The sequence below is a fragment of the Acanthaster planci genome, linkage group LG14 (genome assembly GCF_054643075.1).
Source record: "Acanthaster planci isolate LZ-2023a linkage group LG14, COTS_SCS, whole genome shotgun sequence".
Taxonomy (NCBI): domain Eukaryota; kingdom Metazoa; phylum Echinodermata; class Asteroidea; order Valvatida; family Acanthasteridae; genus Acanthaster; species Acanthaster planci.
In genome coordinates, this window is record NC_141790.1 from 15,066,786 (window position 1) to 15,090,838 (window position 24,053).

Here is a 24,053-nt window from a genome sequence, read left to right on the forward strand (position 1 = left end):
AACATTTTTTGCACCTCATGAAATTATTCGCATTCAAATGCAACTTTGTCTTTGGCCTCCATTGCACTCGTCTTGTCTTGCAAAGGTTTGGCACCATTGGTATCTTCACGACGCTTGCGGAAATACTCCGATTCGTGCATTTTAAATATATATATACATATAGCCAAGTTGACGCACATCTAGTTGGATTCGCTAATGCATTCCCGTCACTTATTTAAATGCCGTTATATGACTGGCTGGATATGCTTCAATTTCGATATAAAATAGCCATCATTTCCACTTTTATGTGGCATTTGTTGTTTTGGTTGTATTTGAGTAGATAGCGCGCGACTGTGTGTAATTACTATGTGAATTTCCAATCAGATAAATCGAGTCGAAATTTGAACGGGTCAAACTTACAAATTATCGGCGGTTTTGCAGCAAATTTCTTTTCGGAACCAACCCGAACGTAAACCGTTTCATTTTGTACTGACGTTATACTTGACGTTACTAAATAGGAAAGAATGTGTAATACAATGTACTTGGGTGGCTATTTACAGCACTGAATACTTGCAGTAAGCAGGCACACGATCACATCTGTAAATAACTCTCGACAAATGTACATATATATGTATCACTTGTATATCACTTGTATAATTTATCACTTGTATAATTTGTGTCAGAAATTTTATTACGTTTTAACCGAATTGCTGAACTGATGAAAAGTACATAGATACATGAACTTTCGGTTTAAACAGACAACCATAAATATTCTTAGTGGGTGTAACACTCCGGCAGAGGAGTACGACTGAGATTGGGTTTATCGGCCCATGCTGCCGAAGAAGGCAAATTTCCCTCTCACATTCATTCCATCAGCGCAGAACACAGCCTGATGGCCGTCTTACAGCGAGAGAAAGTTGCGATTGTGACGGCGGTCATTCAAGGGGCTAGACCTGGTTTGCCATTGGTTCACAAGAGATGAGCCGTTGCGTAGCTGGGACCAGAAACGTTCATGGAACCTGCGAAAACTGATTTCCAAGCGGGATTGGACAAGCTTTCTGGCCACTTGTGTTGAGGTCCCAGTCCCCTACGTGACTACTGTCCAAGCGGAAATCCTCATGAAAAAGCTTCAGGGCCGTAGTGTTGGTACCTCAAGACACTACAGTGAGAAAGGATGTTCCAAAAACCCACTGGCTCGCAGAGTCAAACCGCGTGTAACGAGCAGTTGCTAAAAAAAAATCTGTCAAGAATCACTTTGACCATATCTGCCCCCCATTTTTCCAGAGAATGCTGGGAAAAATGGAAAGGTTGGAAATGTTGATATGTGTACCCAATTTGTACTTACACTTCCTCGGAATAACCCGCACTTTAAAAGGCACATTTCCCTTTCTGATTGATGCCACTTCTTTTTAGGGAAACTGCAAGTCCAATGGACACATTGATTGTAAGACAACAGACAGACCAGCACACAGACAGCCGAGGATTCCCTGATTCCTTGGTTGGCCAAGAAAATGAAAAACTTTTCAAAATCCAACTAATCCAATCGCCCTCCTGAAAGACCCGCGTGAGTTCGTTTGTACCCATGTTTGTTTGATAGTGTCAGTGGTGATTATTTTTAAAAATTGATCGGATGAAGAGGGATCCGTTTTGATTTCAAAAATGGACTGGGCATTATTCGTGAGGGAAAGTGAGAGGCAGGGGGGAGGATATTACATCAGCCCTGCAGCTGCGCTTGCAGACTGTGTTTGAGCTGCCGTAACGATTCCAACTTGCGTTGGTTCCTTTCTAGGCGGTTTTCCAAACACTGCATGAGCGGCCCGCTGAGAACATCCATGAGATGGCAGAGCGATTTGGTGTAGACTGCAACAGCACCAAAAAGAGAAGGTCGAAAGGTTGGGCTTAACTGGGGCCAAAACTAAATAACACAACTAAATACAGTACACTGATGATTGGCAATCGATTTATTGTTTAACTATGACTTCAAGTAGTGCATGTATTGCAGAAACCAATTTGAGTTTTTGGAACTCAAATTTAGAATAGCACAGCATAAAAGATGTGCTGTATTAAGTAGAATTTCATTTCTAACATACACATCAATTTATGTCAAATTTTTAACAGTTGTGGAATGTTATATTGATAACAAGTTGTTCATTAGTAAATGGCTAGAAATGGAGCTTCTAGTTCATAGTGCAATTTAAACCGGGTGCATGAGTTAGTGAAGTGACAACTTGTTTAACATCATTCTAGTTTTGGAAACATTTCTTGTGTAGTTAGTCAAACAAATGCACGGTTTTTCATTTCAAAAATTGATAGATTCTTTTCTTATGTTCAAATTCAAATTTGTGCAAATAAAACAAAGGAAGACAAAACAATACACTCACCGGCTCCATTGTGCATTGTGGTCAACAAGTCCGTCATCGAGGTCCCCGTGTTGCAGTCGGCCTGGTTGTAGGCCTCCAGCTCCTCTTGGGAGAGAATTTTGGGGAGTTCGGCCAGAGCATCCAAGCAGGACGTGCCAATCGTGTCCTTGGGTATGATGAACAGGGGGATCTCTAGCCTGTCATAGCTGCAAAGAAAAAAAAAACACGCTGACTAGAAGTACCCTCTCACCGGCACAGAACAGACAAGCTGGTAGGAAGGATTTCAACTTTGCACCCAGCACCCGTGCAAAGACAGGGCCTCATTTTCCTTTCTCTGAGGGGCAGGTATTGTCAAACGAAAGGTTCAAAGGGCTGAAGGACAAACTCACATTGGGGGCTCCCCTTCTGGACTCTGATTGGTCGACTGGAAGCATGTGACCTGTATCTGTCCAGCACGGGTTTCCTTCTCCTCGTTGAAGCATGAGAAGATGAGACCAATGAAGCCATCATCCAGGAACTGATAAGATGCTTGGGTTCTTACATCTAGTACGGGTAAAAATGAGAAAAAAAAGGGTTTCATTAACTTACAAGTCCAGAACATTATTCACAGTGGGATCCATTATATTTGAATGGAATGGTTGACATTGATCACAAAGCCAAGTTCATCAACCATTGGCCAAGTGTGCCTAGTACCCAGAATATATTTGTGCATAGGTTACTAAGGAAAATCAACCAGTGGTCACCAAATGGTCCCTGACCGAGCTTGGCTAAAGCTGACCCAAAATGTTCCATTTGTGATGAAACCCAAGAGGTCTGCACTGGTGCCTGGAGATAGATCTGCATCGCCTGAGCAAAAAGCAATGACGCTCACCGACATGGGATGGCCAGACGGTGATGTGTGGGTGAGAGTGGTACCAGCCGATGACCCTCAAGGGGCGACCCATCAGAGTGGCTAGGCTGTATCTATCATTCATTAAGGGAAAAGCCAAACAAAATTACCTTACCAAATTTTGCAGGGCAGCCCCTACACTATACCGCCCTCAATCCTATGAAATTCTCAAAAGGCTGGTTGGATTTTGAAGGATTTGATATGATCGGGATCTGTGGGGAAAACAGAAGTGACAAAGGATATTTCTGCCTCGGAAGCTGCCATAGAGAGTTGTTCTGGAGATATCTCCACACGATCCTTTCTCTTATCGGACCTCTGAAGCATGATCACCGACACAATGTGTACAGCTCGATTGGTGTCAATCTGAAAAAAAATAGCAAACGTCACACTCAGTGAAAACACTCTTTCACAGAGTTTCAACATCTGTCCTGGTTACAAAGGATAAACTATGAAAAGCCTGTAACATCTGAGGTACTTTGAAGGACTTGATATTACAAAAATAATTTACTGGCACTCAAAACTGCAAATTTCAAAGCATTATTGATGTCCATCCTTTCTTTTTATTTTTCCTTCCATTTGAACACAATTCCCTCTTTGATCTCAAAGACCACTCTTCTCTCAGGTGAAGGGCTGGGAGGGGGCTCAACCCATGATAAAATCCCAGATTTCTCATGTAGAGTATGAACACTACAAACCAGGTCTTTAAATTTACCCATGCTAACCTGGAATCTTCAACTATATTTGACTGAAGGTGGGACTGGGACGTTGATACGTTTAAATGTTTAATCCAAGAACGTTCAAAATCTGTTTACAGATTTTCCCAACGTTTAAATGGAACCACCCCTTTTAGAGGTTTGATGCTTTAATAGATGCAATTTGGCATTTATTTTTATCGTACACGGTGCCTGTAAACTGTAATCCGAGTTCCAGAACACTTTACCGCTCTGCCATATCAAAGGAACACCATGAATTCGCCAGAACTTTGTGTCAACTATTTACACTGCATACAATTTGTTGTGATTCAAGTTTTCAATGACATTGTGGTAAGGATGGGACATATACAGGTTTAAATGTCTGAACGGTATCGGAAAGTTTTCTAAATGTTTTTCAAATTAAACGTAAATTCCTACGCTTGTACTTGACTATAGTTTGACTGGCTAACACCGCCCTAACGATGGATGGTTTGGACTATATAGAAGACCATTTGGGACTAGGCACGGGGTTATGGTCACACCACTGGTTATCAATAACCAATTCTGTTTATCATTACGGAGGGAACCATTCACATGAAAATAATTGTACAAGATATCAATGACAATGTGCGTGGCGAGAATCGCAGTCAATGGTGAAATGTAACTAGGCCTATGATATTTGAGAAATAGGCCAACTAGGGTCGTTCAACTGTAACCAAATTGCACGTGTAATTGTTAAAAACTGATTGACTGCTGGTCGAACTTAGCTCTACTGAGTGGAGCATTAGTACTCCTTTTTTTCGAATTTTGTACTGATCGGATACCAACGCTCCACTTACTCAGTATAGCTACATGTACATGATGTCGGTCGAACTATGAGGCAGCACAGACATCTGGGATTCTCGCAAAATGGCAGGAACAGCGCCGGTGGAAACAGCAACCATGGCGATGTACGCACGCACTAGCCAGTCCGAGGATTGGGTTACACAATCTTTTCTTTGATCAGTACGAACCCGCACGCTCGTTGCAGTTGTTTTCATCGGTGCCATGTGCCACCCACAATTTTGTGAAACTCCCAGATGTCTGCACTGCCCCTTAAGTTCGCACCCGAACTTGCTCTTGGTCACTGTTTGTACAGAGGACCATCACAAGAGCATGACCAAGAGGGCAAGCAAAAGTAAACGTAGGCTAAAAACACGCAAACAAAACTGAACCGAACCTCTCCGATGCAAAGTCCCATTACTTCTTCCCTTTCCGTCGACAGTGCGTGCGTCAAGCACACCATGTAGGCATCCGCAGCCAAATAAACACACGACGCTGTCATCTTTGCTTGCCGTTTCAAAACTTTGTTTTTCAGTTTAATATTCGGTATGTACACGCTGTTGTGACTGTTGCTTTGACGAATAAACTCAATATTTCCTTTCTTAATTCATGGCATGGTTTTTGGGAGTCTCTCAAGGCAGGAAATACAAAGAAAATAACCCACGACAATATACACGATGAACCTCTTCTGGCAGTTTCTGGTGGAGTAAATAAACGACAAACACATACACGGAAAAACTGCCAGTATATCGTCAGGCACCCAGACGTCATTAATGGACTAAGTGTGCAAAAGAGACGGGAATGTTTTGGTATCAGATTATTGCTATATTTTGTGTACAAATGTATTCGAACTGGTACAGTAGGACTTATTAAAGCTGAGTAAATTCTTAGTTTTCTAGCTACAGCAACCTAAAGATGTTGCTTGTACTGGAAGATGAACATAAGGAACACCTTAACTTTCTGGTTTCGGTGAATGTCGAAGGTAGGGTTGTTGATATTACTGATAATAGAAATTAGAGGGCGCTGTGTTTTGACATGTCACTGCATGTTTGAAGATGATTAGCCTGGTGATTTGTGGGAGTGAGCGAACCACTGCACTGGGTTGGCAAGACCTACAGACAGAGCGATTAAATTATGGCAAATTGAGAAAAACCCTACTAACACCAGTTTAGAACTTTATTTGGGTGCGATTGGACAGTCTTCTGCGTGAACAGTTGACATGGTTGATCATTCTGTTCGGTCATTTTCGGTCAATCCTGTTGGACATCTTCATCTTGGACTTTTTTTCCCTTTGTCAACCATTCTATTACAACCCTGAAATAGAGAAGGTGATCACCTAGAGATGGAACATCAACTGAACAAAAAAACTGTTGAATCATGCAGTGTTATCATGGTGTTTGACCAATTGTGCTGATCGATCAATCATCCCTTAGTTTGTTAAAGTTAAGTTTATTGTGCCGAGTACACTCTGTCTCAGCCATATAAGAGTACATTCTTTTAATAACGAGGAATGAAAGTTGGACTGGATCAGCAAAGTAAAGACATGATTTCTGATTTGCTGTAGTTGTTCAGGAGTTTTGTCGGATTGCCATGGAGTTCATCCGGAAAGGGATCAACCACAAGATGTACCTGGTTGCTGCACGTAAGTTCTTTATTGCTGTATCAACTGTGTCCAATTCCATTTGAAATTACAATTATATTCTGGAGTATCAAACTGCACATTAAAATGCTCACTTTGCCTTGAAGCATCATCTCTCAAACCTTCAGAGAATTTGTGCTGCATTTTAATGTGTTGCTGAAATTTATTATTAAACGGTCCCTAATCACCCCAGCACCATCAGAGGTGCACATTTTTGGCCATTTTGTAACTTTTCACCTGGTCATGTTGGTGTTGGTATCAGTCTGGAAACTCCGTATTCATATTCAGAGAAACTGAAGGTTGATGCAGAAACAGTTCAACATGGTGTGGAGGGACTGATGTATCTTCTCTCTGAAAGTGCCAAGCTTATGGTGAGTCTCTGACTAAAATTCCTTTGGGATTTTCATCTCCTGATAAATAGAACTGAATTCAGAATTACCCCATCATTAATTGCAAGAGGAGAAATTGAAAGTTTACCCGCATGGCTGTATTTGATGTTGGGTCACGTGCTTGTTTCCAAGGTGACGGAGATTGACTTTCAGGACTCCATCTTGACCCTGGGGTTCTCCGAGGAACTCAAGCAGGAACTGCTGCGACTGTACCTGGATAACCGCAAAGAGATCCGAACCATCCAATCAGAAATGGCCATGGACCTGCCTCATTACCATAATCTAGAATGGCGTCTTGACATTGAGGTAAGTTCATGGGGTTTTTTTTAAATTGAAAGGACCAATCACACAGCAAAAAAGTTTGTCTTGTTCCTTTTTGATTTTGATAGTAGTACTGTGGGGGTGGAGTATTGCTGTATGAGCACCAGTCTGTTTTGAATATCCTTAGGAAGTTTGCTACTTTTGTAACATTAGAAATCACAGTAACATTTCCTTAACCAAGGCATCAAACCATCCACTTTGACATGGTGGTTCATCTCAGAAGCAGAACGAGTGCTGTGAAATTTCACTTCATGACATTTTTAAATGCGTATGCGAAATCCTGAAACTGTTTTTGTGCAGTTGACAAAGTTTCTGATTTTCATCCTGCATAGCTTGCCAGTCGCTCACTCCACCACCAAACTCATCCCTCCCTGCTGCTGAAGTTACACACAGAGGAGTCTGGGAGCAAGACCACGCAACTCCTAGAAACCGACCCCTCCAACCTGTTGCACATGACGCAGTGTTTAGAGAGCGCCCTCGCCGAGGTCAAGAGCCAGCACTGCCGTCGAATAATGAGAAACATTAATAAATGAGACACCAGATCTTAACAGTAATTACTTCGAATGAATTTTCGGATTCCTGCTGATTTGGATACGAAATTTTATTTTTTTTCGTGGTAATGATGGCGATTGGTCCTTCACCATGACTAACTTACAGTATTACAGTAAGTACACTGAAGACTCCGAGAAGACAAAGGAGAATGAAGGCAGTTCAGAAAATCTTGAGAGAAAAACTGGAAATCAGAAATTTTGTATGAAATTTCAACTTGGTTTGCTTTGCATTCTCTGCACCCTGTAACACTGTTGAAGTTTTTTTTGTCTTTTATGATCTTAAACGTCTTAACTGGTCCTCCATGCCTGTCAGAAAAATGCCCAAGAGAAGTATACCAGGCAAGATGTGGGGCAGAGGGGTACCCCCTTACCTATCCAATCCCTATACACACTCTAGACTATTTTTACCTAACGCACCCCCCCTAGAAGTCTGTAAAGAATTCCTGAGATTCCGATCAAACAATGACCAATACAAAGGTGGGGGGGGGGTTCTCTCCGTCCCATATCTTGCTTCAAATGAAGAGAAGTTTAATCATAGGTAATGAATGGGAAGGAGTGTGTCGGTGTATCTCACTGGCCAGTGTCTAGAAATCGTACTGTGCAGACCTTTGGGGGGAGGGGTTTGTACAATAGTTGGCAGAATGCTCCCACCATTCATGGGGGCCTCTTGGATGTACAGAGATAGCTTCATATTAGATTGGTCAAAACCAGTTTCTTGTCTAGTCCCTGGCAATTTTTTTGAAATGGCCGAAAGTCAGTTGCTTTACTTCTTAAACTCCGCTCACCAAATTTTCTTCAGTTACTTCAAACTATATGATTTTTGCATCGCCACTTCAGGCAATAAAGTAAGCCGTCTACCCAATATCTAAAAACTGTAAGTACATATGACAATATAGATCAATTTTTTTTCTATTTGTCACTTGATTACTGGTAACTGATCTTCTGATGTCAAATAAATTGTATCAAAATCATTCCTTGTAAAATATTGATGTAAATCGGCAAAAATAAAGTTGAAAGTACAAACACTGCAAGTACTTTGTGCTTGACTTGTAGTCATTGAATCACTGAACTTCACAATTTCACCTTTATACTAACTGCTATAAAAATAATCATTGATTTCATATCTGACATATTAGCTTTTAAGCAAATAAGGAACCTGGACTTTTGCATATATGTGCTAATTTAAAGACTTTTTTGTCGAACTGTGCAGACATAAGTTGCATTGCTACTTCACATTATGAATATTAATGATCTATAACATCTTGAACTGCACATCCAAGTCTTACTTGGAGTAATACTAACTTCTGATCTATATCATTCAAACGCAAGTCCTAATGATGCATGCAGCTGCAATACATACATATTCTAAATTGATAAAAATCTAACAATGGTTAAGTACCGATGTTGCTAACAAGTTATGAGCTATTACCAATGATAAAAATGCCCATACATAATTGGAAAAAGTAACTGTGAAGCACTTGAGATAAACAATAGCATCACCTGCAACCAGAAAAGCTACAACTGCTATAGAGCCTGAAAGTTGACCCCTGATGGACGCACTTCCGGAACCCTTGGATAGGAAAAATAACGCGCAAAGATTTTAGAATTTGGAATATTTTTTCATTCAGTTACTTCTTAAGAAATCCAACTCGGAAAAGGGGCTTTGGAAAATATTTGGTAGTATATCAATTTAGAGAAACTGAAAATCACCTGACCTAAAATATCCTGCCAAACATTGACCCATCACTTCCGAAAATCTAAAATACATGAACAGTGTAATGAGGCAGTCTCGTACTCAGATGAACATTTATGGTTTGAGATTTTATGGTAGTCCGTCGGTAAAAACCGAAATAAACAGATCAAAATATTTTACACACTCTTATAATTTATAAGTAGTAAACTTAAAGCAATATTCTACTTCAATTACGAAAGATTCTAATCTTTTATTATACCTTTGCTGACTACAACTGCGTGATGTCAACTCAACGGAATCTAGAACCCATCAACTGCAAGTAGGTAAATCTTTGCGACGTTGTACAATCTCGCTTTCACGTAAGCAAGGGCAGTGAAAACAAACGTGCATGAACATGAAGACCTAGGTACGATATCACCGGAAGTGAAAGGTTAAGAAAATTTGTTTTTTACATATCTTAATGTAACTTTTCCCTAAATATTACTTGAGGAAGACAAAGGTAAAATTCCAACAGGAGTGTTTCATGGGGTGGTTTCAGTTCGGAATTGTTCTTCAAAAAATTATCGCACGCGATAGGATGGCCCAACGTAAAATCCCCAGAGGAGGACCGCGCGAGGGTTCCGGAAGCTCGCTGCGTGACCTTTTACCCCCAGGCTCAATTTCAAAAATAAATATAAAACTTGTTACACACACAAAGTCCTGTTTTGTGGGTTTGGGTTCAGACTGTCATCTGTAGGCCAAGAGCAGCATATACAAGGCTGGATGCAAGCAATAATGACTATGGCATGAAGACTTTTGGAATGATCACTTCTGATAAACTGTTTTGGTATTTACTGAAACTTTGAAATCCAAATGGCCCTGAATATATGTACTTCTTTTTGTGGTGGCTCGACCTCTGCTTAATCTGAGACTACTATCTCTCCTTTGTGATTCATGGCTCAGGAGGGATCTTTTTCTGAAAGTTGAGGGACGAATCCACTGACAACTTAAGGCGGTATCTAAATTGCTTGGCTGTGGCTTGAGATTACACAAGACCCTATGGGGCAGTGGCTCGGCAACAATCATAGACTCATGCATAATTTCAAGTCAAATAGTGAAGAGAAGCAACCTTGTCCTGCCACTGTGGTTACACATTGCCGTAGTCACCGAAGAATTCCGTGTGAAGCAGAGAACATCCGAACCACTGCAGAAGTTAGCATGAAGAGTCTGTCGACCCCCCCTCCCTATTTTGTCCCAGGGATCTCTCTCGGCGGTACAGTTGACCTACAAGAATGCCCTACATGTCTCCTCATTCACTGGTCCAACTCCATGTTCTTCCTGGTCACGGCGTGGAGATCTTTGATGCTCTGCCGCAGCCAGGCCAGGGACTCCTTGCTCCTGGGGAACTTGCGGTAGGCGCATCTGCTCTGCAGCTGCATTAGGATCTTGCCCGCCATCTCCTCGCAGCGGCTGAAGAGGTACTCATCCACGTAGCAGGTGCCGTAGAGCCGCACGTAGCGGGGGGACGGCGTCAGGCACAGGCTGGGAGCCATGCGGGCTTCCTCATCTCCCTGAGTGGAAGAGTTTTAAAAAGTTTACGAGTTTGGTGCTTTGATGATCGGCTACTTTTTCAGTAATAAGCCAATTCTGTATTATATTCATCTTATTATTATATATAGGTAAAATTGTTTGGGATAAAGAGCACCAAATGGAATGCCAGCTTAAACATGTTCAGTTCATGTGAATCCGTGAACAGCCCCTGCTGACGGGGTATTAAACTCTCAAATGCCTATCCACCTGAATACTCGAATCTGCTGTGCTCCATATCATTGACAGTGTGGAGCCACAGCTCATAAATATTCATTTTGTGTTGCACTGCATAGAGTTGAGTCACACCACATGAATATTCATTCTGCACTGTACTCCATATCTATGACAGAGTGCCAGCACAGCTGGTGAATATTCATTCTGTTCTGTACTCTATATCCATGACATAGTAGAGTCACAGCTCATGAATATTCCTCACCGTGAGCTGCACTTTAATGAATTTGGTGATGTCTTTCTTGTGCTGCTCCCAGTTCTGTCCCTGCTCCTGGATAATCTTCTGCAAGTCAGCCAGACAGACCTGAACGTTAAAAAAAAAGACGGGTAGACGTCAACCGATTCTGCCGGGGAAAAAAGTATGCGTAGTTTGTCTAAGTGGGGGTCCCTATTCGACAAGCACTGCTTTTTAGGGACTCCCCTTCACCCTAATGTTGAAAATAAAGTGAACCTGAACCTAGAGAGGGCAAATCTACAAAAGCTTGCCACTGATGCACATGGCCACTAAACTTAAGGGTGGCTCTGCCATGAGCAGAACTGCTAGTTTCAAGAATGAAAATTTTATATTCTCGACAGAATTAGGTCAAAATCCCTCCAGTTTATTGGTCCTGAAGGCCTATGCAGTGGTGGCCATGACTTCACGTTGTCATTTTGTGCTTTGAAACAAATCACCATAGTGCCAACACCTTACCTCGTATGTATCTTTGAAGATGGCGGGTAGTTCTTCACTAAGCTCGTAAGTAAGACAAATGTGGAGTGACTCGTAGGACAACTGACCGATGGAGAGACACGTTGAGTTGATTGCCTGAGTGAGCAACGTGCACCCGCCACCCAGCAAATCCGTGCAGTGCACATATACACCCCGTGAGATGCAAACGGTCCGGCAAAAAGATGACCGACGGAACAACAGTGCAGAAACATGCAAGAAAATAACAAAGGGAAATACTGTTGAAATTGAGGACATATATACAGTACCACTGTCTGTTTATTTTTCTTCACTGCCACCACAACCTGCCAATTTCATGAAGTAACTTAGTCCCGAAAATTGCACAAGGGCAGAAATGGGCCTGAGCAGGAGCAGGTTACTATACATGTGAGTGTACACCAGAGAGATGTTATACGAAACTGCTTGCCGACTACAGTGACCTAAAATACAAATCACAAAACATGACGTTTCAATCCCAGCAGAATCTTTCTTTTCGCCTTTGAGAAAGATTCTGCCAGGATCAAAACGTCAGGCCCTCCATATTTTGTCAGGTGAGTGTATAATTAGTTATTTCTACTTTCTACTTCTACTTTATTTGATGAGTACTACTAATGGCCGATTTTTGCTCAGCGAGTAATTTTTGCCGAGAAACAGCACACAGAGTTGTTGAACAACAGCGGCTGGCAAACCAGAAAGAAAAGTACCAGGGTTTATAGCCAGCCTTCGCAACTTGGGCATTTCTGTAACAAAACATTGACAAGGTGTCCAAAATTGGCTACTAAAGGACGTCCCGGAGGTACACGCATGCCTGTACTTACTTTACATGCCTAATGTGGACATTCCTTTGTTTTTTTCCATTTTTCTTGAACTGGGAACACAATTTTCAACTGGGTTTTTGTACAAGGTTTCCTCGACTGTTCCTCTTTTATGACGGATGACCCTAACTCCAAAATGCCTCTAATCTTCTTTTTCAGAGAAGAGGAATCCTCCTGTGGACATGTTTAAGTCCACAGAACGTCTTCCCTTCCTGCACCATGTGGACATCTTTTGATCACAAGTCCACACTAGGTATGGAAGGTGAGTACTCATCCCTCTGGCTACACGTATCAGCTTTGTTTCTTGGCGGCAAATTCTAAGCACAAAAATTCTGGTAAGCTCATTTTTTTTGCTCAGATAATCTGTGAAATGTGGCTCCCGACTGAAACGAACATCACCCAACAGAAATGATGCACGAAGTATCCAATAAACAGAATAACCAAATGAAGCAATCTATGATGTGTGTGGCACCCTGCATGCAAACTCAACGTCAAAGTTAGTACCGCGTCACCGTCAATGGTCACAAATGACAACAAAAATGTCACTGACAGCAACAGCAACACAGACGCCTACCCCCAACGTTTGGACATGTGTTGTATCCCAAAATGAAAGGTGAACCTGTGACACTAAAATGCAAATCAGCATGCCACAACCGGATGAGAATTTTCATCGAAATCTTACGCTATGGAGCAAACTACAAAGCAAATCTAAAAATGGCACTGGTGTGTTTGAAGATTGAGAGAGCATCCTGCCTTGATGGTCGTACATTAAAATTCATTTGGTACTTTGACCAACATTTTACTTCCAACTTGTCAATATGCTTGTTTAATGGTAGCCAGCACAAAGGTAACATGACAAATTATATAATACATGTATGTAGATTTCTGAAACGGTAGCCCATGTCTCAAAATCTTTGGGAGAAAACCCCCAAAACGCTTTCAAAGTAAATGATAAAGTTTCTACAAAACTGCAACATAATGTTAAAAAGCAGGCAGAACTTTAAATCAGGTTGGAAATTGCAGCCACAGAAAAATTACTAGCTTTTTTTCTGCAAAACAATTTTTAAAAACAAGTGGCACTTTCAATCAGATTGACAGCTGCAGGCATAAAAAAAATTGCTAGCTTTTTAAAAATAAAAACCAAAAAATTGCTCACACAGAAAAAGGAAAAACTGACTCCCTGAAGAATAACATCTTGAATACTGTATCTTACGCTAATACCTAGAATCGGAAACAACAGATGCATGTTAAAAAGTAACATTAAGCCCAGTTTCTGAATACACCGAGGCGCGGCACAGATGTCAAGCCAAAACGGAGAGAACAATCAACCCCCCCCAAAAAAACGAGCATAAAGGCACTTAAAGCCAGGAAAACCTCAAGCCAACAACTCTTCTACACCAGCAATGTACGCATCAAAATAATTGTCGTACCGACTTGAACTGATCTACAAATGGGCCTAATTGCAGTGGAAAGTATATGAATTAAAAGAGTTGAATAAAGAAAACGACTCAACTGGGATCTGAACCAGCAACCTCCAGGACACTGTGCCAGTGCTCTACCAACTGAGCTATTCAGCTCTAGATTGGTGGTTCCTAAATCTGTCGAGAGCGTTGTTCAAGGGCACTAGTTCATCCTTATGCTATCATCCTTGCTTGTAAAGATGCCGACCAAGCAACCAAATGGAAATCCCTAGTCACTGATTTTGCTCTGACTACTGGGTTTCCCCTGCCCATTCGAGTGTGAGGTGGCCCACCCCACTGATTGAAGTGACCAGACTTTTCTGTTGAATTTTACCACTTCCCACTCAAAGTAGACAAAGATGGAAGGTGAGAGCAAAATAACTTCGATCTTTTGAAATAGATCAGTTTTCAATCATTCCAAATGGTAAAGAGGGACAAAGAATACAAGATTGATTTATTACATGAACTGAAATAAATACAAAATATATTTTAGGCCTTTTTGAAAACGCTTGCTTTTGTTTTAGGCATTAGAATTTTGGCAATTTGTTTGACCACCTCACACATATCAGTACCCCAGGGGAAACCCTGTCTCACTACCCTCTCCAACCGTCTGTTCTGGGGTCTGACTGTTCACCTGCTCAACAACAATGAACCCGTTTCCATCAGCATCACTCTCACTGACATCTCCCCCCACCCCCATCTCTTCTGGGTAGTCTGTGGGTGTCCGTCCACCGCTTTCGTATTCGTCCCCCAAGGTTTCACTTTGCGGTTGGTCATAATCCACATAGTCGTACCCCTCTCGGGGTCTCCGTCCCCTTGTCCGTCTGGGTGTCTGTGTGGGTTTGCATCTAGTCACCTGTGAGTCCACGATGGACTGAATGGATTCTAAGACTTCTGGGGGTGAGATCTGCTCTAGGCGTTTCTTCAGCTGACGGAAGTTGTACATGCTGTCATTGTAGTAAGAAAACTTGGACTACAATAAAGATAGGTAATCAAGAAAATTCATTAAAATGAATTACTGATGATTGTTTGGAAGTGAGAGGTTTACACAGGAGAGGTCATTAAAGCAATATTAATCATGCGCATATAATTTTTCGTCTCCTTCCTTGAAAAGTTTTGCTGTTGTCGCATGACAGTGCTAAATCTCGATTCACTGCGACATTTGATCTTTGAATGTGTTGCCTCCAACCTCTCGACCGCTCTGTCAATTTAAAAAAAATTAAGTAAATACTTCTGTTGTCCTTTGACTTCCATTTGCTCCTGGCTACCAAATTTCGTTTTATTAAAGGATTGAGGAAAGTTTGAAGCAATGGTCTGATGACATACCCTCATGAGCAACTTGACGAGTTTGAGCTGAGTCTGAGTTCTGGGCTTCAACTGCTTGAGGCGACTCACAGCCACGACGAACGCAGTGAAGTGATCGGCCAGATCACCCTACACAGGGGGGGAAAAAAAGCTGGTGACGATGTCTGCACAGATAGACTTGTTCCCAGTCCTCTGGGTGAAATCAATCAGCACAGTACAGATTGCTAAAATTGAGAAAAACCTTCATTAAAGCTTCCAAATGATAACCTATTTTGATAATCTGTAATGGAATCAAAGGCCTGCTCTTAGTTTTAAAGGTAAAATTCAGTGAAACACAAAAACTATTCCCCAAACAACATCGAATCAAGAGTTCATCAAACAATGATATCATGAAGTTAGCATGCCGAGCAGGAGACTATTAAGCTCAGCAAGGCTACTATAAAACATCCACTTGCGGAAAAATTCCATACCCGTTGACCACTTTTCTAGAACTATATTTTATTTGTTTACAGGTTATTGTACAAAACACTCGCCTGCAAATCATTTGATATTGTAAGGAAGTTGAACATTCTGTCTTTGGTGATAAATTTGGGATGATTTTAAGCATTGTTTTACATGATCAACTAGAGGTTGGAGGCCACCATGGTCGCCATGTTGAGAAGAACAGTATCCCCACACTATCAAGGAAAAGTGTTTGGATTTTTTTTTCACATGAAAGGGGAAGAGGCCCCTTCTTTCAATCCTGTCTCCAACCTACCAAAATATTGTCATTGGAATTTTTAAATAGTCAAAAAAGTGACCAACGAGTATGGAATTTTTCCTCCAGTTGTCCGTCGTGTGAGACCGAGGCTTAGAGAATTTTCAGTTGGCTGCAGCAGTAAATGTTGTTAACTGACAGAGACTGAGCTGAGATATGGCAAAACTCCCCACACTAGTTTGCTTGCACTGGAGCTAGGCCCTGCGCAGCAAGAAAACCATGGCTCAGTATGCAATGTAAAATCCGCGACAGACTTGGGAAGCGTTGATTGCTACCTGGTTTTTAGCAAGGACCTGCATGTTGTTCCTGGAAGGCGGTAGGGACTTCGGGCTCTCAGCCGCTATCTCCAGGGAATCAATCAGTTGCTTGTACTGCACGGCAAATGAAAAGTGCACCGCGGTAAGTCGTGGCAAGTCAATCAAATGAAGTGTAAGGGTTGAACTGAGGGAAAAATGAAAATATATCTACAACCCAATCCAGCGGGGTTGTAGCAAAAACAAGTTGCATCTGTGACATTCCCAGGTTTCATTTGCAGCAATTAAAAAAGGATTAAGTTCTCTCCCCGAGGGCTGAAATTACAGGTATGTAAATAATGCACGCTTGGGTTTTTGCAAAAACCCCCAAAATGAAACCTCTCCAAATCCAAAATTTAGGAGCTAAAAATCCTCGAATCCAGAAAAAATCCTGAAAGAACCCATCCAATTTTTTTCAATTCACTACTATACTTTAGTATACTTACATAGACTTTTCAACCCACAAACTTCCAGCTCTATAAAGTGTTGGAGGATTCAGGATTGTTTCAAAGAATACATTTCCACTTCGAACAGGGACGTGACACTGCACGCGACGTCTTGAGAACTTACCTTTGGGAGCATTTCGTCAATCTTGACCTGGAATGTGGTGATGTTTTCGTGGATCTCCATCATCTTGGTTACGCAGTCCTTACTGTCTTCTCCTCTTGTGGATGCCTGGTAGTTGTCCACCTGCAGCTCTGTCAGCTCCATCAGGCACATTTTGCAGGTGCGCACGTACAGCCTCTTGTCCGGCTCAATCTCGGGACTCTTTTGACGGCAAAAAATGAGAAACAAGATCTGCATCTTTGGTTTCAAGGTGGCTTAGAAATACTCCGAGATATTTATGCTCAGGAAAACATTCCAATTCACCTCCATTGATTATTACTAAGATTTCCAAACTTTCCATGATTCAAATTTCCATTCATAATGAATGTATCCAGGGTGTGTAATCTCCAGATTATGTATAGCTACCCACAATGCATCACTCCCAGCTTGGGCAACGGATTTATCCCGCATGCAAATAGTTTCACTGTGCAGTGCCCTTTCCAACTTGTGTATACTGTTCAGATGGTGGGAGGGGGGTCACCCTAAGCTCGGGGAAAAACAGTCCTTGAAGTACGAATCAACCCCAAAACTCTGAAAACAGGCCTTGATTGGGAGATACCAATCCAAACTTAACTGCTTAAGTACAACTTACCCTTAAGACTCTGAAAGCAAGCCTTGATTGGGGGATACCAATCCCAACTCAAAGCCCAAAATACATCTCCCCCTTAGGAATCTGAAAACAAGCCTTGATCAGAGGATGGTAATCCCAACTCAAAGCCTGAAGTACATCTCACCCTTAAGTCTCTGAAAGCAAGCCTTGATCGGGGGATACCAATCCCAACTCCAACCCTGAAATACAATTCACTCCAAGACTGTGAAAACTGGCCCTGATTGGGGTTACCGATCCCAACTCAAGGCCCAAAGTACATCTCACCCTTAAGACTCTGAAAACAAGCCTTGATCAGAGGATACCAATCCCAACTCAAAGCCTAAAATACACCTCCCCCTTAAGACTCTAAAAACAAGCCTTGATCGGAGGATACCAATCCCGACTCCAAGTACAACTCACCCCGATGACTCTGATGACAGCCCACCTGGCATGCTTCCCTTCCCGTTCCTGGTCACTCTTGTCTGGCACGTAGAGGAGCAGATCCTTGTGGGAGCAGGTGAGACACACCAGGCGGCCACAGATGTAGCAGTTGTGCTTCTTGTAGGTGAAGGCCGTGCGGCAGAACTGGCAGTTGGTGCCATCCGGCTGAGGAAAGGAAGGAGAATGTTACCCTGCTTCCCTTGTGGAGGGGAGAACTTCTGGCTAAAAGGTTGATCCATAATGGTTGTGAAAGTAACACGACTGTTGGTGATAGAAGTGTTTAGGAAATCAAATGAAATGCAAAAAGCCTTCAATTTGGCTTGATAAAAGGGTCGACTTTCCATGAACTGAAAAATGTTTTTGTGACTTCGTTCATCAAAATGCAGATGAAAACTTTGAAACCTTTTCCATAAAATGTTTGTAACAGGTGAAAAAAAATCAAAATTGAAGCTAAATTACCAATATACATGTACAAAATGACAAGTTAGTCCTATCAGAATTCCATGACTATTTGATGACTTGTGTCACATTCATATATTTCCTTGGCTAACATCCGTATCCGCACATTTGCCAGGTCCCTAATTTTGCCATTTATTTTGAAAACCAACTCGACTTCACAATAGGTGGCAAAGTTGGGGACCTGGTGACTGTACGGTCGAGGATATCATTGAAAAAAAAAATTCAAATAAACTTCCTTGATAAATTTTCCAGTTTTTTGTTCTAGACCAAGGGAACCCTGCATGTGAAACAGCCCATCTTCGGTGGCCTTAATTAATTTGCCAAAAGGTAGACTTACCACCCAAGCGTCCGGTCGGAGCCACTCCGGCGAGCCGGGCTTCACCAGGCCGGGGACCTTGCCCACCTGGGTCTTGATGGAGCCCAGCTTCTTCAAGAGTCTGCTCCCTTTTTTGGTGTCCACCTTTGCCGAGGCCGTTCCATTCTGAGTCGGGGTGATGCTGGTAAGGTTCTTGGTGAAGCCGTCCACCATGCGTTGGCATTCCTTCTGGAGATAAGATCTGAGGTAACATGAATAAAAAAAATTTGATATTGTGCTCGCTCATGCAAATAAGACAGTGACTATTTCGAAAATTAGACTGTATAAAAAATTTTAAATTCCAGTCAAATTTGGATTACTCACTGTACTTTAATTATTTTTAGAAAAAACCACAGAATCGTGTGCCCTATTTATTTTAGTTTAAGAATGAACAGAACATCTGATATCTAGAGATCTCCACACTTTCAAAAGGGAGAGTTGTGATCAAACTAAAAACGAGTCAATGACACCAGTTCCATTTTACAGTTGAAGGCCTTTGAAAGAATCTTGCATCGACTCAATCTGTAAGAACACTCTACATTTTTCATTCACATAATGTCAATTTTCATCAGGATGCCAAACTGAGTAATAAATCAAAACAGAGAGTTCTGTTTGCTCTTACTAATAACAACTACTTCCAAAGACTCATTTTGTGGGATTCATGTCAGGACATGGCGCTGACTCAAACCTACTTTCCAGATTTATACCTGGTGGGTTTGGTGTTGGTGTTGTCGGTGAACTTGGCCCGCTCGGTCAGGGAATCCCTGCGCATCTCGGCAAATGTTTGCGTCCAGATGCGAGCCTGCCCTCGGCCCTGCGTCTCGGAATGAAAGCAGTCCGAACAAACCTAGCAAATGAAATCAAGGAAACAGCACCCACTGGTGAATTTTCCTTCTCAGTAAATGATTTTCACCCGGAAAATGTCCCATCCAGCAAACCTAATCTTGCTTTACATACATTTAATTTATGCTTTTTTCATAATTTCAAACTGCATGTAACATTCCTGGCGATATCATCAAAGGCAATTTACTCAATCAACACCCACATGATATCAGCTTTTACACAATACGGTGTAATTTCTACACTTTTCATTACAACATGCAAACAACACTTAGCCAAAAAAAAAAACGGTTACCTTGGAACAAAGAACTCGCATATGGTTGCATATACATGTAACAAATTACATGTCGTGTTATCGTTTGATTAATATATACATTCACTATTGAAGTGGCTCCGCCTACAGACGTGTGGAGTGCAAACTTGGCTTGGCATGTTCAATGCACAGGAATAATGCTACTTTGACGTCTTGAGAATGAGTGCATGGCTCACCATGTACAGCTTGCCGTTTGGATCATACTCGGCGGTGGGAGATAATTTCCTCTGGAACTGTAGACACTTGGCGCAAAACACCTCACCACATCTAAAGACAAAAAAAAAAAAAAGGCCAAGAGGTGAACTTTTTACCCCGTGTATGGCTTCGGGCAAGAAAGAATGTGTTTCTACGAGGCAATGACGTTTCTTCAGGTCAGTACTCTGCGGTCAGTAATGGGGTAAATATATGTTGTGCTAAATTGATCGATTTGCACAATTGTCTGATACTCAGTGCAGTTGGTTGATTTTGCCTGAAATCTTCAACTTTGTTTCCCTTTCTTAAAATAATCTTTCACAACCGCAACGTAGAAAGCAAAGTTGATTGGCTGATGGTGGAATTGTTGACAAATCATGCACTAAGATCAACTGATCGTGATTGCGCATAAGTAAATATTGCCCAACATATATATTTTTTACGTTAAATTTGATACCAAACTAGGGCGATTTCTGCAAACTTGGTCCGCCCACTCAAAGTAGGCAATATGAAATTGACCGCACCCCTTGCTAGAAGTGGACATTTAAAAAAAAATGAAATGAGGCGTTCTCATTCTTACTTTCGACAGTGGTGCTTCCTATGTGTCAAAGTAAACTTCAGTTTGCAGCTAGAGTTGTGACACTTTGACCTTTGACTTGAGTTGATCCAGTGCAGCTTTGTGATTCCTAGACCAGTTAAAATGCAGAAAATGATCAACAATACTGTCAATTTTCTGAAGGATTCAAATATGATGAACCACTAACACTCCCCAAATTGTCCGGTGAATTACAGTTCTGCAACTTCGGGTGACGTTCATTTTGCTGAAATTCAGTAGACTTTTTTATTTCAATTTATGTTCACTTGAACGCTTGTTAACGATTTACTTGTCAACAAACCTCATAAATGCAGAATCCATGCAATATCCACATTTTATATATTTGGATTGCTCGACATGAATGTGAGGCTTGATCCAAGTCAACCTTAGCACCTTAGTCTCTGTTCAAGTCATGATTGATCATTCAAGGGATTCAATTACACTGGGTGTACAACGGCGGCTGGACTTAAGCCTACAGAACTCACTGGTGGCACCTTCCGTGTAATCAGTGCTTGAGTCCTCGTGCTGGCTGACAAATCTCTGCAGCTGGCTTCGAACCGTAGCCAATTCGCGATCGTCAATGGCTTGGGAAGGCTCACTGTTGTTTGACAAGCTCCAGGCACTACGTTCGACAGGAGAATAGGGACTGGTTGGTGACAGGCCGGAAGCCATGATGATCAGCGCTGGTGCAACTCCAATATAGAACTACAAACCAGAAGCAAAGGAAAAGGGTAAACAATTCCACGTGGGTGTTAAATCTTGGAAGTTGCTTTATTTCTCGAATGCAAAGATGACAATAAAAATGTGTAAAGCTCAAAATTGTTCTCTAATAAACTGTTTCCATCATAAAAATTCATTTGGGAAAAAAGTGAAAACTCATAGTACCAGAAGAACTTGATAACTGATAAAGTGGACGTTCACAGAATGTTCACATTTAGTGCCCCCTGAACTCTGGTGGGGCTCGTTGTTCCCCCTCTCAGGAGAAATGTTGGTTCAAGATGTCATACAAATTTCAACCTTTCGTGTGCAAAGGTCACTCAAGAGTCAGTATGCGTCGCGTCCCATGCCATCCTAGTTGGTCATGAAAAGTGGCGGTTGTGTCATTTCATTTTCAAAGTCTAGATTTTTGGCTGAAAATGATGCCACAAGTGGATAAAAAGGGAGAGAATACGGCAGGGTTACCATGGTTTTGGTGTGACACAACACTTACCACAGTCACGATGGTTTCACATCCCAACTTTATGCACTGCCCCAACTTTGTTTAGTGCTGAATTGGGACAACTCCAGCTTAGCTTGGAAAGAAATACTTTATGAGTAAAAGGACGTGGGCGAGAAAGTACAATCAGGAAACTGTGGTGAGATCAAAATACGGGAAAGGGAAAGAGTTCCATACACGGACAACACTATTTTTCCCTTAAAATGTCACAACAACCATCAGCAAGTGACAACATGTCATAAAAAGTGAAATTTAGCCGAGAAAAGACAAGTCCCATAGGTTTGTGCACAGGGGCACAAACCATATATTGGAACTCGATCTTTCCAGGAAAAGAAACACAGTAAAATGAGACAAATCGCTGATTCCAAGAAGAAACGAGGAGGAGGGGAGAAAGAGAGATAAATAAGTGGAATGTCTAGTGATGTCATCAGTTACAGACACCAAACAGCAATGTGTTCACTTCAACCATGACATTTTGTGCGACAAAACACTCGGTCACGGCGGCGTCATCATGACGGCACTGTTACGCGCGCCCCAACTATAGCATCAGTCCGAACTAAAGTTGGACCCGTCCCAACTAGAGTGCCACAGTTGGGCCGGCCCAACTACAGCAGCGCCTGTGTGCATAATGTGCCCAGTATGTGCCAGTCATATCGTTTACAAATGTCATGTCATAGGGCTAAATTTAAATGAACAGATGAAGCTTATGAAGTGCCACATTTTAGATGAATTTTAACAAGTGTGAGACACATTGACTTGGATAATGTTGAGACCATGGAGTCATTTCCCATAGAAATGGGTCAACAATAGTTGGGCCAGCCCAACTGCAGCACTACAGTTGGGACTGTCCCAACTATAGATAGTTGGGACTTATGCTATAGTTGGGGCGTAACAGCACGAAGTTAGTGACGAACATGACGGAGTGCTTCTTGATCATCGACGACCAGTGGCACTGTTTAGGCAACAATGAACGGAATAAAATAGCCAAATACTTTGTAATACTTCCATCAACCAAAAATGAAGAGATTTATTCACAACGCATCTTACCAGCAGATCGGATCTCGAAAGTAAATTTCAGGCGATTTGGGATTTCCCGAGATCAGTCACCAGCAGTACGTAAATTTATTTACATGCCCTTGCGTCATTTACATGATCTTGCGTCGGCTTTGCTTTGTTTTTATAGGAAGCCGCCACCAAGTGTCGGTTTTGTGAAAGTGAGGCTTCAGGGTGCTTTCCACCAAATGGTTGTATTTCTACGCGAGAGCTCATTAATATTTTATGATCCCACGGAGTTTTTACGATAAGACATGCCATCTTACCACTTTGGAGGCCAAAAAACCCCCCTTTTCAAAAGAAACTGCGGAGGGGACACTTTTCACGCTTACGAGGAGAAATTCTCGCCGTTGCATTTGTGGACTGCACCCAGAGAGACTTAGATGATCGCCCTTAAGAACATGAGGCCCATCGCCATTTTGAAAATTGATATACAGTACTTCAATGCAAAATATATCGATTTGAGAGGATCCCATTTTCTCCAATACTTTCAGAAAAACAAGCGGACAGTCCTCCTGGTAGCTTCCATCCTTAAAAAAAATCCAGTCCGAGAACCATAAAAAAATGTTCTAACAGCAGAGAATTTGCAGGATTGAGGCCTAGCCGATACAAAGCACAACCTGACCAGGTGACTCAAAGGCTTAGAGTCATCTGGTCAGGTTGTGCTTTGTATACTTAGGTTGAAATTATTCGTAATAATAGAGTTTTCCTTCTGTGCTCAAGTGTTTAAACTGAGAGGTTCATAATAAGAATAAGATTAACAGAAATATATGGCATTCCTCATTGAGTTTCAGCCTGGTTATTACCAGAGAAATTATCGTCAATTTTAATCACTGTTAATAGTTTGTACAAATTGGTATGTGAAGGCCTATAGTTTTCGGGAAACATCAACGCCCCTGTGTGCCCTTTTGTTGTAATGTGAA

The 24,053-nt window shown here is 41.8% G+C and overlaps 3 protein-coding genes across 5 annotated transcripts; 1 reads left to right on the plus strand and 2 right to left on the minus strand.

Moving 5' to 3' along the window:
* Positions 1-636: 636 nt before the first annotated feature.
* Positions 637-5,453, minus strand: brcc3 (BRCA1/BRCA2-containing complex subunit 3). Its single transcript, XM_087145397.1, has 6 exons — positions 5,140-5,453; positions 3,471-3,591; positions 3,211-3,297; positions 2,729-2,882; positions 2,361-2,545; positions 637-1,839 (listed from the first exon to the last, which is right to left on the minus strand). The coding sequence occupies exons 1-6, from the start codon at positions 5,242-5,244 to the stop codon at positions 1,694-1,696; spliced, it is 798 nt and encodes a 265-aa protein (XP_087001523.1). The 5' UTR covers positions 5,245-5,453; the 3' UTR covers positions 637-1,693.
* A 102-nt stretch (positions 5,454-5,555) lies between these two features.
* On the plus strand, positions 5,556-8,673 carry commd2 (COMM domain containing 2). Its single transcript, XM_022232423.2, has 5 exons — positions 5,556-5,724; positions 6,307-6,384; positions 6,670-6,752; positions 6,903-7,076; positions 7,424-8,673. The coding sequence occupies exons 1-5, from the start codon at positions 5,658-5,660 to the stop codon at positions 7,622-7,624; spliced, it is 603 nt and encodes a 200-aa protein (XP_022088115.2). The 5' UTR covers positions 5,556-5,657; the 3' UTR covers positions 7,625-8,673.
* LOC110977897 (uncharacterized) lies at positions 7,668-23,241 on the minus strand. 3 transcript variants are annotated; one of them, XM_022232427.2, is made up of 14 exons: positions 23,125-23,241; positions 21,347-21,566; positions 20,847-20,952; positions 20,251-20,341; positions 19,629-19,768; positions 18,904-19,123; positions 18,087-18,272; positions 17,042-17,239; positions 16,454-16,549; positions 15,443-15,550; positions 14,973-15,089; positions 11,827-11,940; positions 11,341-11,439; positions 7,668-10,885 (listed from the first exon to the last, which is right to left on the minus strand). In XM_022232427.2, exons 2-14 carry the CDS (start codon positions 21,531-21,533, stop codon positions 10,628-10,630), a joined length of 1,920 nt encoding a protein of 639 aa, XP_022088119.2. In that variant the 5' UTR covers positions 21,534-21,566; positions 23,125-23,241; the 3' UTR covers positions 7,668-10,627. The 3 variants fall into 3 exon arrangements, 2 of the variants coding, with proteins under 2 accessions (XP_022088119.2, XP_087001518.1); XM_087145392.1 differs by lacking the exon at positions 23,125-23,241 and adding an exon at positions 22,072-22,615; XR_015427613.1 differs by lacking the exons at positions 7,668-10,885; positions 11,341-11,439 and having other exon boundaries at positions 11,865-11,940; positions 13,813-15,089.
* Between the last annotated feature and the right edge of the window lie 812 nt (positions 23,242-24,053).